The sequence below is a fragment of the Clinocottus analis genome, unplaced genomic scaffold (genome assembly GCF_023055335.1).
Source record: "Clinocottus analis isolate CAN_PGR_092001 unplaced genomic scaffold, fCliAna1.0.p SCAF_27, whole genome shotgun sequence".
In the NCBI taxonomy this organism is placed as follows: domain Eukaryota; kingdom Metazoa; phylum Chordata; class Actinopteri; order Perciformes; family Cottidae; genus Clinocottus; species Clinocottus analis.
Window position 1 is genome coordinate 948,784 of NW_027176009.1, and position 15,161 is coordinate 963,944.

Consider the following 15,161-nt stretch of genomic DNA (forward strand, 5'->3'; position numbering starts at 1 on the left):
GGACCCGCTGTATTTTTGGGTTTTTAATTCAACACGCTCAAACAATTTGATGTTAAAATACTCAACAGATGTTTTCTTCATCCCAATTAGAAGCAATATAAACAACAAATTTGGTTAATAATTTAATTCAGGGTACATAATTTCCACACTTTTGTGAGCCCGAACATCTTGTATGTAATATAAATGTCTGATATATGTTCTTTGCAGAAAATGAGCCAAAGCCAATAAGTCTGAGTTTGAAAAAATAATAAATCATATTATTTTTGTTTTGATTAAAAATGAAACAGACATGAACACCATAAAAGAGTTAATCTAAACTTTTCTGTTTGCTGCATTTCATTGAACCAGATTCAAGGATATGAATCGGTTGCTGCATCTCACAGCTGCATTGTATTTCTTAAACTGCATCTCAGAATGAGAACACAGTAAAAACCTCCATTAAACCACTAAACTGGTCCGTTTCTCATTTAAGTCCAGCGCGTTTTTCTTGAGTCGGACACCGTCAGTCTTTCAGAATAAAATACATATAACGCACAAATGAAGCTCTAGTGTCTAGTCGGAAGACCAAACTCTTGCAAGCCATTTATTTCTCATTCTGAGTGACATCTTGAGGTGGTCTACTATCAGTGGAATTAGTTTATAGCTGGGGGTCATTTCCTGAAATTTTTTTTAATTGTTTTTACCGGAAGTGTGCTCTTATTTCGACGTCCGTTACATCAGGGCATGAACGTTTAACCCGGAAGTGATCGCACTATAAAACCAACGTAACTTCCGTTGTCTGTCCCTTTCCACCGCGACGTTGTGTTCTCCTCGCGGCGTGTTCACGTGGTGAGAAATAACTCTGCACCTTTTCATTATTACATTCACGACTTGCGTGTTCGTGAAGTTGTCACTGTGCTGCAGTTACGACGGAACATTCAAGGACATAATGTCATGTGCCATAATGTCATGTTGTCATGTGCCTACACACAGACACGCTCATTAACAATATCTGTGGGCACTGCTCAGCAAAAGACACCCTCTTGTAATGCTTTTCAAAAGAAGTTAAGCTTCTTGGTTGCACTAAACATGCAGCACATCATTAAAGCCTGGCACTGAGCTTGTCTGTGTTCAGGTGTCGAAGTGTGCTAGAGCGACATGGCCGGGTTTTCGCTAACACCATTGAGGACTGCTGTCCAATGACTGGGGTTTGATAGTGACCTGAGCCACATTTAAACATCCAATACTAGAGTGCTTTAATATTTGTTTTACTCGGGAAAGGGTGCTTTTTGACCATTGCTCACGTTTGGATCTTGCCATCAAGGATGTTTTATACCCTTGTGGTCCATTTTGTTGCGAAGTGTAAATGTATATATATTTCTGTCCTCTTGCAGCTCTCCCACTAAACCCAGTGGACACGATGTCTATTTGGCCTGCAGATGGAGGAGGATGTACTGAAGGTGCTGGCGCGGGCCGCAAGAACCCACCAGCACGGCGCTGACCTGGACTTCCAGGTGGAGCAGTGTCCACAAGAGGAAGAATGTCTGTAAGTCTTAATTCCTGCACACAGGATTGCATACAGCTTTGATTCCTGCATACACAGAACGCAAAGTAGTTTGAAATACACTTCTGTTGAATGTACAGTTATTAGAATGCATACTGTGGAGGATTTGGGGAAAGTTTGAATGCATCCTTCTTCCCGACTGTTCAGACTAAAATCCTTTTCTTGGCAGAATATGTTTTTGTACTAAAAGAAAACTACTGAAACAATTGCACTTTATTTTTTCTTAATGTGAAAAGAACAATACATTCTCTGCTTTGGAAAGCGTATATAGTGATTTACAGACTAATGTATCTGGTAATGTGAAAACTGGCTTGTGTCTCTGCTTAGGCTTCCTTGTTACACCCAGTGTGACTTGGTTTTAAACAGATTATTTTAGATTTAATTTGTCTCATGTCTTGCTGCAGTTATACGCTGTTCAGTTCTTCACAAGAGGCGTAAACTTGGGACACTTGAAGCACTAGATCTTGGAGAAACTGTATTTAATCAGATGTATTATGAACCTATTACTTGTGCCTTTCCCGATGCAGGTTTGTACATTAACTTGAGAAAGACCTGGTGGCAGCCGGGCCACTGCCAGCGAGAATCCAGGGATTTCTTTCAGGAATACAGGACAGGTATGCATGAAACATTCCATCGGATAACAAGTTAGTGTTTTTTACTGGAATGTTGAAATGACAAGCGTAAAAGCTGTTACTATATTCAGTACACAGGCTTTTGCTGCCATGGTCTCTTTTGGGCTGGTATGACCACGAGTTTATGGTTTCTAAAGATGGCAAACTTTCCCATACAACTGCTTTCACAGAGTCCCTTTGCTGTCTTATTTTACTCTTGTGCTATACGCTGTGGGCACTGCTCAGCAAAAGTACTCTTTTAATGCTTTAAAAAAAAGTTACGCTTATTCCATTGGACTAAACATGCAGCACATCATTAAAGCCTGGCACTGATCTTGTCTGTGTTCAGGTGTCGAAGTGTGCTAGAGTGATATGGCCGGGTTTTCGCTAACACCATTGAGGACTGCTGTCCAATGACTGGGGTTTGATAGTGACCTGAGCCACATTTAAACATCAAATACTGAAGTGCTTTTTTGTACTCTTACTCTACTAACTATACTAAGTGACAGGATTAGATCTATGTGTAAGCACATAGTTGACCTGTTTACTGTGGAAAAGGTGCTTTTTGAACATTGCTCACTTTAGGATCTTGCCCTAATCTTGTGGTCTTATTTGTTGCAAAGTTTATATCTATAAATATATTTTGTCCTCTTCCAGCTCTCCCACTAAACCCAGTGAACACGGTGTCTGGTTGGCCTGCAGATGCAGGATGTGCTAAAGGTGCTGGCGCGGGCTGCAAGAACCCACCAGCACGGAGCTGACCTGGACTTCCAGGTGGAGCAGTGTCCACAAGAGGAAGAATGTCTGTAGGTCTTAATTCCTGCACACAGGATTGCATACATTTACAATTCCTGTATACATAGAAAGCAAAGTAGTTCAAAGTACATTTCTGTTGAAAGTACAGTTGTTAGAATTCATACTCTTGGGGATTTGGGGAAAGTTTGAATGCATCCTTTCTGACTGTCTAGACTAAAATCCTTTTGTTGGAAGAAATATGTTGTACTAAAAAAAAAACAACTACTGAAAGAATTGCAGTTCAATTTTATTTTTTTTTCCCAATTTGAAAAGAGCAAAACTGTCTGTTTTGGAAAGATTATAAAGTGATTTACAGACTACTGATTCCGGTAATGTGTGAAAACTGCCTTGTGCCTCTGCTTAGTCTCACTGGTACACAGTGTGACTTGGTTTTAAATGGATTATTTTGTATTTGTCTTTTAAAAAAAGAGGATTCCATTGGACTAAACATGCAGCACATCATTAAAGCCTGGCACGGATCTTGTCTGTGTTCAGGTGTCGAAGTGTGCTAGAGTGATATGGCCGGGTTTTCGCTAACACCATTGAGGACTGCTGTCCAATGACTGGGGTTTGATAGTGACCTGAGCCACATTCAAACATTAACTACTGACGTTCTCTCTCCTCCAAACACCCGTACATACTCTACTAACGTTACTTCCCACTGTCCCAGTCACATTAAATTATTCGGATAAATGTACAAACATTTCAACCGAAAGCATATTGATGAAATATTTCTTGATACCTTTTTGTTCTCTACAGTGTACTGGGTGTCCGGGATGCTCCTGAACTCTGCTATTCAGCTCCTGTTGTGCAGACTCCGAGGGTGCTAGTTTTCGGACTGGTCCTATCAAAGAACATGAGAAATTCACCACACTACGAGCTGAGAAATCAATAAAGTTGGCTGGTTATTCATAAAACCTGACTAGTTAAATTTGTCTGCATAAAGGATTCACATATGCATCGTGTAAAATATAAAATGTCAAATGCTTATATCATAGGTATAGGTGCATAGCATTGTTAAACGCTGCATAGTACAGCATTAGCAGCTGGATAAAGAAACTAATTCCTGAAATCTACTGTCATCTCCGCTGTATTGAGCTTGTTCAGCAGCAGGTTGTTCTGACCACACAGAGGATCAGCTGTTCAGCCTCCTGTCTGTACGCAGACTTATCACTGTTCCGGATGAAGCCAATGATCCCGACGTGCAAACTCATGCTGTAAAAATAAGTCATGACTGAACACCAATGTGTTTTAAGTGATCCATGTTGGTTTCTGTGACTAAGCACACTTTATTGCAATAATGCAGCAAGCAATGACAGTAAACTTTTTGTTGAAAGCTGTGCTTAACACCATATTTTGTTACATTTGAGCAAATATTTGTGTTCTATTGCAGTGTATTTAGCAGGAAGCGCTCTATGCGGTGCTTGTAAATTTAAAACACCTCACCCCAGATGGGACTCGAACCCACAATCCCTGGCTTAGGAGGCCAGTGCCTTATCCATTAGGCCACTGGGGCAATTATGTCACACCCTTACTATTTTCAGAATTTCATCCATATGACTCACTGTTACACTTCATGGCTGCGCCTTGTATGAAAAATAAGTTTTATAAACTCAAAATCCTTCATGATGGGCCGCAGCAATTTTTCTCCGTTGCTAAGCAACAAAGAAACCCACCCGCCCTCCCTCTCTAGTCAAGTTTAACATAGAAGAGTTGAGCTATTTCCGGTTTGACTTCAGAATAAATGTCGGTCCAGAGACGTATTCTAAGGCGGCTGCTGTCTGTGTCGGATGTTTCCCTTCGGGTACCATGTCCAACCTCGGGTTCTTCCCGCTCCCGGATTTGGAAAGAGGGCCGTGATATGGACCTCGACCTGATTAACTAGGTGTTTAACTTCCTCACTACATTGTTCGGTCCTTTACTTGTGCCTTTAATTTGAAAATATGGGAGCGGAAAATCAAATCTGTGTTAGCTAACTATTACGAAGCTCGTCCATAATTCTCCAGGAGATAGTGGGGGAAAAGGTGCCTAACTGTTGTTGCATCTGTTAGTATAAAGATACTTTTGTTAGTTTCGATGTTAGATGAAGACGCGGTTGGACAGCGAGAAGCCGAACGGTAGGTGACGTCAATGTGTGTTTTCATTGGCAGTAACACCCAACGTTACCTTGGTTAGAGATAAACAAGTCCTCGCTGGAGTTGGGCGCCTCATCGAGAGAAACCGGTCGACATGGTGAGTTCACGGTTCTACATATTTATGAAATGATCTCGAATGTTTGACCCAACCAACGTGAAGTTCTGAGACAACTTGAGAAATTCAAACCTCGTCCCTCGGCAGAACCTCTCTCGCGTGAAGCCAGGCGTCAGGGAAGAGACGCCGGTGAGCATCAGTGAGAAAAAGAAGAAAAACAAGACGACGGTTCCCCCCTTGGAGGACTACCTGCAACAGAGAGACTACCTGGGGGCTTTCACGCTGTTAGAGGTACTCACACACTTCGCACATCGGCTAATAACACAATAATCAGATGCAAAGCCTTTTGAGTGAAGGGCCGTTCTTTACTAGATTTATTGGTGTTACAATTATGGTTATTTATTATTGTTACAAGTAGTCAATCATACACGAATGGGATTCTAAATAAACAGAACGGCACTAGGTTCAATATCAATCTAGTAAATGGTAAATAACCTTTAATCAGTCTATCATCAGTTTTAAGGTGGTAGGGATGAGGTGAAGGCAGGAGCTGGAGACTCACAGGATGTGTGCAGCAGATGAGGTTGGAGTGAGCACATTGACTGTATTGTTGAAAATATTAACACTTTGTTTTGTGCAAGTGTCATTGAAAGCATACACACACAGTAAGTACTAAATAAATGAGACCAAATGAATGCATTCTTTTTGTTTCCACTCAACAAAAAAAGAATGTACGCCTCCCTTTCATATTTGAGACAATAAGTACGCTTCAATTATCAGAGCAAGACATTCAGGTTTCTTGTGTTGTCTAACGGTGTACTGCAGATATGAATGGTAAAAGACTATATAATAAATTTAGCAAATGTATTTGGTGACCCTAATAAAATCTCCTAGCGGATTCCGACCTGTGGATGCCAACGTTAATTTTGGAAATTACATGATTTGACCAACATTTCTCAAAATTAAGGAATGAAGCTGCCATTACCCTATATCCTATAATACAAAATATAGAAAATGTGATGATTCAGTTTAAAGATTGAGGGGTTAACGTTTAAAAACAAAAACTGCAATACCTCCTGCAGATTAACACGTGTCATGCCCTGGGATTTAATTTTCAGGAATAGATTCACTCCCACATCTATGCTACAGACAGCACTGTGTTACTTAGTGCTGCTGCTGCTGATTTGTTGCTGTGTCATCTCTAGTTCCAGAGAAGTATTGGCGAGAAAGAGGAGCATGTCGACCTCTGGATTGGCTACTGCGCCTTTCACTTGAGTGATTACAAGAGAGCTATGGAGGTATTTATGTGTATGAGAATGAGTGCAGGTCGTTTGGCACACAGAATTATTATTTATTTAAATAACTAATTATTCTGAATAATCAATGGATGAATGCATAAGGATGTGACTAAGTGTTTCCTATAGAGTTTGATCGCATGTGTAATATTTCATTATTATGTTGTGACAGGAGTACAAGTCTCTGACCATGAAGCCTGAATGCCCCGCTGACGTGTGGGTGTTTCTGGCCTGTGCACTGTTTTTTCTGGGGCTGTATCAAGAGGCTGAGGAGGCTGCATCCAAGGGTAGGCTGTCACATTTGTTATGTCCTTTGCACCGTATTCTAACCAACCAGTACACATACTATATATATATATATATATATATATATATATATATATATATATATATATCTATATATATATATATATATATATATATATATATATATATATATATATATATATATGTATGTATAGATATATATATATATATATATATATACAAAACATAATCTAATGTCACCAAGTATAAATTCTTTCAGCTATATCGTGTGTTTTTGTATAACCTTTAAATGAAATAGTAATTGTGCACCAGGTTTTATTCAAGAAGTCTATTAATTGCAGTATTCTATAGTAAAGCAGCTATTATTGCCATTACTTTGTTTTGCAGATTTAGCTAAGTGTGGGGTTTTGGAAATTTTTTAGTTCCCATTAATTTACTCCTCAGTTTTTTTCTACAGTTGTGGTTATGATGTTAATAAATTGCGCCTCTCATTTTCAAGTGGTTTTCTGTCTAACTACAATTGGTGTCTCTTGCTGTCTGTAGCGCCAAAGTCCCCCCTCCAAAACAGACTACTCTTCCACTTGGCTCATAAGGTTGGAAAAATGCCATAATATTCAATTTTGTGTGTTTGATTTTCTTCTCTGCCTTCACATGATCACTAATATTTCAATGCTGAGTGACACCACACTGTAAATATAGGTTTACGTGTAAGATATGAAAGAAACATACAGGTCTGTAGTCATGTCATACAACAAGGATATGGCGATATTATTGCAATATCTATAGAAAATAAAAATAATGCTATGAGTCAAATTCATCTTTATTTTTGTTTGTGCATTTTGTCTCTTTTTTTTTGTCATAAGTGTATTATTAACACATTGATATTTCATTTTTGAATATATCTGTTAGCGTCAATAGCGCTATAATGTGATTCTCCGACATACAATACTGATCCAATAGTTAATTTCATCTTGTTTTGTATGTTTGTGTAATTGATTTTCTGTCCATTAGTCTCAACACTGAGCCAATGAAATCACCAGATGCGTTCGTTTGTGTTCTGTTGTGCCCACATTGTGTCTTAGTTCAGCGATGAGAAGAAGCTGATGTGTTTCCACCAGAACCTGGAGGATGTGACAGAGGACCAGCTGAGCCTGGCATCCATCCACTACATGCGCTCCCACTACCAAGAGGCCATCGACATCTATAAACGTATTCTACTGCAGAACAGGTGTGCGCTCTCCCTTATCCTTTTACTTTAGGAAATTAGTTTCACAGTGCCGTCCCAGCACCACCTTGACAGGTGCGAGTTGTTAATTTGAGAATCACGCCTTGTGGAACTGTGAAGATAATTCAAGTGTCAGTCCAGCTGGCCTGCTGAGCTGGCTTCCTCTTCCACTGATATACTGTCTCTGGAGGAGCGAGGGGAAGAAAATGAAAGATGTCGAGTGTGCCGCTTCTCAGAGATCTATTCATGGCTTCGTGGCATTTTGTAGGCCAAGGTGCATGTGTTTGAATGCAAATGAGCCTTACTGCTGCTTCTTCTTCCAAATGCTAACAGAAAAGAATCTATAAAAATATAGCTATGCTAAAATTGTACCAGCCTCAATGTTCTTTTGCCACACTACTAGACACCATTCATTTTCTAAACTTCCTTGTTTGTCTCCAGTATTTTTTTCTGTAACGACTTCTTTGCTCTGTCTTTTTTACACATGGGAAATTTCAACACAAATATATCATGAAATTGTTGTTTTTATAAAGATTTTTGTTATAAACTCCAATAATAAGATATGTTGTTTGCTGCAATGCTATATTGAGTATGAAAGAAAACGTGTGTATTGATGCAGAGTCCACAAATTGTACCACAAGAAAGTTTTAAGTGAATTCTGGCCCTCTTTGTCCCACGGGACAGTAGTCTTGAATGAAGACAATTATAATAAATGATGCATCACTGCTCGAGATACAAACACCAGCACAGAGGAGAAGCGCTTGCTGTGAGCAGTCCGGACTGTACTGCACATGCAATGGACTCCCATTAAATACAAACTGTATCCTGAAAACGGATCACATTTGAGTCCCTGTCGTCAAATCTCCAACCTCTTTTACTCTGTCATGAACTGGCATAAATCTATATTTTTATTATCTGATTTAAGTAATAATTAAATTAAATTGGCATTATAAAAATAAAGTATGTGTCTATAGTAGTAGTGCCTATTTAAAGTATTAAATAGGCACATTTAATTAAAGGATAACATGAACTAAACAAAACAAATATGGAGCGTAAGTAATCAGTGACCTCAGCATGTGTGAAAAGATGTTAAGCTTTTATACCTGGAACAACACCAGGCTCAGGTGTGCCTCATCAGCTGACACAGACCCTTAGAGGAAAGGAGGGGTTTGTCACAATACACACTATAATGCCAAGCAACATCAGATAATATCGAGTGATTAACCTCATGACATGGCAAAATGTCCTGTTATAAACAACCATATGTTGACCACTGTCAAAAAATAAATTAAGAATCTGAAATATTTTGTTTCCAACCAAAAGTATAAGTATGAAAGCCAGTTTCACGCCCACATTGCGTCCTGTCTTTCAGAGATTTCCTGGCTCTGAAGGTGTACGTGGCTCTGTGCTACTACAAGCTGGACTACTACGACGTGTCCCAGGAGGTGTTGGCTGTGTACCTGCAGAGCAAGCCGGACTCCACTATCGCCCTCAACCTGAAGGCCTGCAACCACTTCAGGCTCTACAATGGCAAGGCAGCTGAGGTACTGCCTCGGCCGCATGTCTTGGCTGATATTTTTGTTGGTCTTCATTTGACGTATGACCTCATATGTTTTCACTTTGTCAATAACAAATCGTTTTGCGTGACCGAGGTCTGTCGCTATCTGTGTAAGAATAGATCGGCCAAAATGTCAAAGGTAATGAGTGAAAAGGCTCATTTCTTTCTTTAAAAGAATATATATATATATATATATATAATTTATTTTTATCTCGCATTTGTATAAAATATCCAAGAAATAATACAAAGGGAAATACGATAAAATGAAAGCAACAATACTGTAAGTATTACGTATTATGAATATTTTAGTCGTGTCAGTGCGCCGTATTTGTGCTTTAAAAAAAAAAAGTTTTTATGTGTCTAATAACCAAGCATGCATCATTATTGTTGACTCAGGGACTGCTTGTCCTTTTTATTTCTTTGGGGAGAGTAAGTGGCCGTCGTTTTGACTTATGTGTGCTCTCGCTCCCTCTTAGGCTGAGTTAAAGAACCTAATCGACATCTCCTCCTACTCCTTTGAGTTCGCTAAGGAGCTTATCCGACACAACCTGGTAAGCTCTTCTCAAGCTCCAACTGTGAGCGCGTAGGTGTGTGCGCGTGCGTACACTGGGGACCGACGTGCTACTTTTCCACACTGAAATTCTCCCCTGTGTACTGCAGGTGGTGTTTCGTGGTGGGGAGGGGGCGTTGCAGGTGCTGCCTCCTCTGATTGATGTGATCCCTGAGGCCAGACTCAACCTGGTCATCTACAACCTCAGACAAGGTGTTTAGCCATGACGTTGCATTTTTCTAGAACAAGCCAAACAAGGACAACATTTCTACTGAAATGTATCAAATGTCCGACAGATACCATATCTTTAAACCTTTTCTTTCAAAGAAAAGGTTATGATAACAAATACGATACAAGAACACTAATCACACTGCCCTTTAATCCGTTTTAACTCATCTAAAAATAATACAATGATACACAAAACAATAGAATCACACTATTTTATGTCATGCATTGCCATAATAGTGGATTATTACATCCTCCGACTAAACCCTTTGTCATGCTGCTGTTAATCAAATGTATCGTTGTTTTAAGGGTCAGGTTCAGAGTAACCTCGCTCAAAGATTGACATTCTCCACTTTATACTTCCAGATGACGTCCAGGAAGCTTACAACCTCATTCAGGACATGGTGCCCACAACCCCTCAGGTGATGATCTAAAAGGACATTGTTTTTTTATGTGGTGTTACACTCGTTTTTTTTCAAGCACAGAGTCACTATTTGGTTTCGATAAGAGGCTTCAGGTCTGCTTTATTTCACTCTGACATGAAGAATAAAATAGTAGCTCTATTTAGCTTCAACCATAGCTAATACTGACTCTTTTTATCACATTTTTCACATTGATCATGCCAGATTATATGAAGCTAATAAATACCTTTCAAAAACAAACTAACAAACATGTCTTCTCCTCGCGCCACTAAAGAGTTCCTGAAGAGCCCTTTTTTATTTTTCGTGACCAATGTTTCATCTTTAAAAGCTTCTCAATGTGGCCTTTCTCCCTTTTAAAATAATTTCTCCATGAAGGGACCAGACAAGACTTCATACACATTTTCTTGACTTTGATCATTTATTTTCTCAGGAGTATATCTTAAAAGGAGTGGTAAACGCAGCATTGGGACAAGACATCGGATCAGTGAGTATTGCTGTTAAAGAAATAGTCTGACACAGAGAAATGTGATGGGAGTCGGCTCAAGAGACAAACGTCTGTTGTTATGCTTTTCTCCTTCAGAGGGATCACCTGAAAATCGCTCAGCAGTTCTTTCAGTTGGTCGGAGGCTCGGCCAGCGAATGTGGTACACGGAGTAGAAATGTGATCAATATGAGCTTCTGAAGCAGCGCTGTGAGGAGGATGTGTGTGTAACAGATTTCTCACTTTCAGACACTATTCCTGGCAGACAATGTATGGCCTCCTGCTTTTTCCTCTTGAGAAAGTTTGAAGACGTTCTCATATACCTGAACTCAGTCAAGGTTAGTGCTGCTCACTACAAGGCACACATTCCAGTAAAGAATCAGCATGTAAGGAGGAGAGACTCCCACACACTGGGTGACTAGTGTCACTTCAGCTGACAAGTGGTGACATTTGTTTGTGTGTGTGCGCGCACTTTTGTATCCAATTTTCGTTGGACATGTGAACACTTAACCTTTTTGTGTCTGCGTTGTTCTTATTTGCAGGGTTACTTCTATAATGATGATACGTTCAACTTCAACTATGCTCAGGCTAAAGCAGCCCTTGGCAACTACAAAGAAGCAGAAGAGGTACTTTGTTTCATCGTTGTTTCACAGTTGCTATGTACAGACTTTGATCAATTCTGATGAGTTGCCTACTATTGTTTTTGGACTAATTTTAATATCTCTTTCAGGTGTTTCTGCTGATTCAGAATGAAAAGATCAAGAACGACTACGTTTACCTCAGCTGGCTGGCACGTTGCTGTACGTACAGTCGTGCTGTTGAGGCAAATTCATTCCCGCAGCACCATTCACACACGTCTGTCAATTTTCCATACATTTAAAACTGAAAAGGAATTGTAAAGAAACTTGTGAAGAACATTAGTGGGCAGTAAAGAATATCAGCAGGTCACTTAGTATAGATTTGTTGAATTACAAATAAAACTCAGTTAACAAGATGTACAGAAGAACAGGAGTTAAAACGTACAACAAACCAATATGTGTTTGAAAAGGCCTGTCACAGTTTACACCTGATGACATGAAAACATAAAGAACGCTCTCACAGACCTGAAGTCTGAAGAGACTGAGGAAGCCTGTGCTGTTGTTCACTGAGTCGAACATCACTGCTAGATTCCTTGCTTCAGGTGTGTGAAGAACCGAGGTTCACTCAGGCACCTCAGCGGCTCTAAAAAAGAGATATCTCCATTAAAAGATTTCTCTCCTCTCTCCTTGGCTTAATCCACATCAATACAACCTGCCCTCAGGCGTTTCACATTTTCCCAACCTGAATCTATAAAAGTTGCTGAAGCTACCTGCGCATGATGGATGATTGAACCCTCATCTTGTTCTTGTCAGACATAATGAACCAGAGAGGTCAGCTTGCCTGGGAGCTCTATCTGAAGATGGGCACTTCCTCCGAGTCCTTCAGTCTGCTGCAGCTCATCGCCAACGACTGCTACAAGGTGACTTCCTCCTCCGTCATCTGCCTCTCGGGGTGACCCCCGCAAACATTCATTTACAAATTCTAAGTAAATTTGAGTCAATGGATGAATTTATTGCTGGAACAATTAGTCTATGTATGCCCCCAATGTTGCTAGTTAAATGTTTGAGTCATATTTCAAGACGCTAAACGTTCTCCAGTTGCAGCTCCAGTTTGACTCTTAGTCGGACGACGGAGGTATTTGAAAGCTTCTCATTGGATTCTGGGGAATCGTAATCGCTGTTTTTCATAGTTTATGAAAAACAATCAACAGATTTATACATATTTTTAGTTCATTAGTTGCAGCTCTCGTATGAATGTTTAGTTGCCGTTTCCCTTTGAATTTAAGTATAATGCTGAAACTAATGATTGTCCCCATTATTGGTTAATTTGCTGATCATAATAAATCATAATTCCCAGAACCCAAGGTGACACACTCAGATGTCTTGTTTTGTCCAACTAAAAGAAATTCACTTATTAGTGAGACTAAATTGAGAAACGCAGAATATTCTCATTTTTAAGGAGCTGCCACCATAATAATTTAGCTTGAGAAGAAGTGACTCAAAACAATCGACAATCGCTTTTAAAAAATAGTTGCTCATTTGTTTTCTGTCAATCGACTAATAATTGAAACATCCTCTGAGACTAAATGTTGTTTTGTTAAATAGGTGGTATAATGTTTTTTGTATGCTTGCTCATGACCACAGCTTGATGTTTCAGATGGGTCAGTTCTACTATGCAGCTAAAGCGTTTGATGCACTGGAGAAACTGGACCCAGAATCCAACTACTGGGAGGGCAAGAGAGGGGCTTGTGTCGGCATCTTCCAGCTCATACTAGCAAACAAGGAGTCCAAGTATGTTTGTCTCAGTTCCTTCTACAATAATGTGATCTTATTTTAAAAAAATAAAAGAATCTTGCCGTTTTTGAAAAACAACGTATAAAATAGAGCCCTGTCATTACCCAGTAAAAGTGAAAAACATCTGGACTGACATCTCAAACGCTTGTGGTCTGTTTGAGTGGGTGTCTAAATAAAAGAAAGATTAGAGATGGTGCATTCTTGATTGCGTCTTGTTTCCTCACATATAATGTTTGTGTTCTAGGGAGAGACTGAAAGAGGTGTTGTCTCTGCTACGAAATTCAGGAAACCCTCAGGTTGAATACATCATCCGAGTTCTGAGGAAGTGGGCCAAAGACAACAGAGTCCTCCTCTCTTGAGAGCTGTGGGTACTGAAGTCCAGGTCAACACATAAAGAGTGGCTTCATTATGCAGCAGTCATTGTGCGTTTGGTTATTTCCCTTGATTAAATTGTATGAATGATATTTATGCTCCATCAAGAAATATTATAACTATTTTCTGCCACACTGTTGTGAAAATATGTACGTTTTGAATTGCAATTTTCTATATATTTGTAATAAAATGTAACTTTGTATTTCGTAAATGACTTTTGCAGTTTTGTCAGTGATTGATTTATATGAAGTCAATACAGTAGTTCACTTCACGTAGTTTTCACTCAATGTTTTGTAAGCAATGCAGAAATACAAATTACATTTACAAGAAAGAACAGAACAGTTAGGCTGAAGAGATCAGGCAGACGATATGAGCAAATACTGAAGAGAAAGGGGGCAAAAAAATAAAATTATATATATATATGTAACTTATTAGGAGATAAGGAAAGATTTTGACGTCAAATAAACTAGGAAAAGTATTGTTTAATCAGTAACGCTGGAAAAATGATTGGATTTATTTGATTTTTTTTTTTACATGTTTTTGGCATTGGTATCAGGGTTGCAGTTTTTTAACATACATTGATGCATCAAATATACCCTTTTCTGTTAGTATAACAAGATTTAAGGAGTACAACATTGATTGTTGTATTACACTGTAATTGGGTTTGGTGGGAGACATTTTGAAACAAGAATGGTTACAATAAAAGCAGCTGAGACAGAAGTCCTAAAATTGTAGCCCTAAAACAAAACAAAACAAAAAAAAAGTTCTCAAGGCCCTACTGACACCATTAGGGTTTTTTTTATTTTTTTTTATTGCCATTGAAGACATTTTGCAACTGTTTTCACAGATTGAGTCCACATTCAAGTGGTTTCATTTGTAAATGTATCTTTTTTCAACTGAACAGGCCTGGTCACATTGCACGGGGGCAGCATGGTTGTGTCAGGAGGTTAATAAGGGCCCAAAACTACATTTTCCCTGGAACTTTTAAACAGGTTAACCCAGACGTGTTTTTTTTTTTTTTTTTTTACCAAAGACAGCACCAATTGATTTTTTTAATTTGTTTTTTTCTAATAAGGAGCACGTCCGGTCCAGTTGAATATCAACAGGTGGTAAACTGCCTAAAACTGAAGCAGCTGTGTTGGGCTGGTTAACTGAGGCAGCCGACCACCGGGCTTGCTTTCTTCTGTTTAGGATCTGATGTTTGAGTGTGTGCTAGTGCCATTGTAGACAAAAATGCACAATTCAGCATTTCCCT

General features: G+C 39.2%; 1 protein-coding gene, 1 long non-coding RNA gene and 1 other non-coding gene across 6 annotated transcripts; 2 read left to right on the top strand and 1 right to left on the bottom strand.

Annotated features, from left to right (window-relative positions):
* The first annotated feature begins 718 nt into the window (after window positions 1–718).
* Window positions 719–3,913, top strand: LOC137795215 (uncharacterized). Its single transcript, XR_011078382.1, has 5 exons — window positions 719–828; window positions 1,374–1,525; window positions 2,071–2,157; window positions 2,812–2,960; window positions 3,709–3,913. It is a non-coding gene; the product is annotated as an uncharacterized lncRNA (long non-coding RNA).
* Window positions 3,914–4,392: 479 nt separating this feature from the next.
* trnar-ccu (transfer RNA arginine (anticodon CCU)) lies at window positions 4,393–4,465 on the bottom strand. The gene has a single exon. It is a non-coding gene; the product is annotated as a tRNA-Arg (tRNA).
* Window positions 4,466–4,688: 223 nt separating this feature from the next.
* ift56 (intraflagellar transport 56) lies at window positions 4,689–13,954 on the top strand. 4 transcript variants are annotated; one of them, XM_068592599.1, is made up of 19 exons: window positions 4,689–4,834; window positions 5,100–5,181; window positions 5,287–5,430; window positions 6,345–6,437; window positions 6,607–6,721; window positions 7,245–7,294; window positions 7,784–7,929; window positions 9,299–9,470; window positions 9,961–10,035; window positions 10,145–10,247; window positions 10,626–10,681; window positions 11,112–11,165; window positions 11,262–11,325; window positions 11,412–11,500; window positions 11,705–11,788; window positions 11,893–11,962; window positions 12,554–12,660; window positions 13,398–13,531; window positions 13,779–13,954. In XM_068592599.1, exons 2-19 carry the CDS (start codon window positions 5,179–5,181, stop codon window positions 13,891–13,893), a joined length of 1,674 nt encoding a protein of 557 aa, XP_068448700.1. In that variant the 5' UTR covers window positions 4,689–4,834; window positions 5,100–5,178; the 3' UTR covers window positions 13,894–13,954. The 4 variants fall into 4 exon arrangements, with proteins under 4 accessions (XP_068448700.1, XP_068448702.1, XP_068448701.1 ...); XM_068592601.1 differs by having other exon boundaries at window positions 5,125–5,181; XM_068592600.1 differs by lacking the exon at window positions 4,689–4,834 and adding an exon at window positions 4,945–4,973.
* The last annotated feature ends 1,207 nt before the right edge of the window (window positions 13,955–15,161 follow it).

Excerpts from the sequence above, each read along its gene's own strand:
- ift56 (XM_068592599.1), top strand. Across the intron at positions 5,431-6,344 it reads GGGCTTTCACGCTGTTAGAG|TTCCAGAGAAGTATTGGCGA; the intron begins GTACTCACACAC and ends TGTCATCTCTAG. Across the intron at positions 6,722-7,244 it reads TGAGGAGGCTGCATCCAAGG|CGCCAAAGTCCCCCCTCCAA; the intron begins GTAGGCTGTCAC and ends TGCTGTCTGTAG.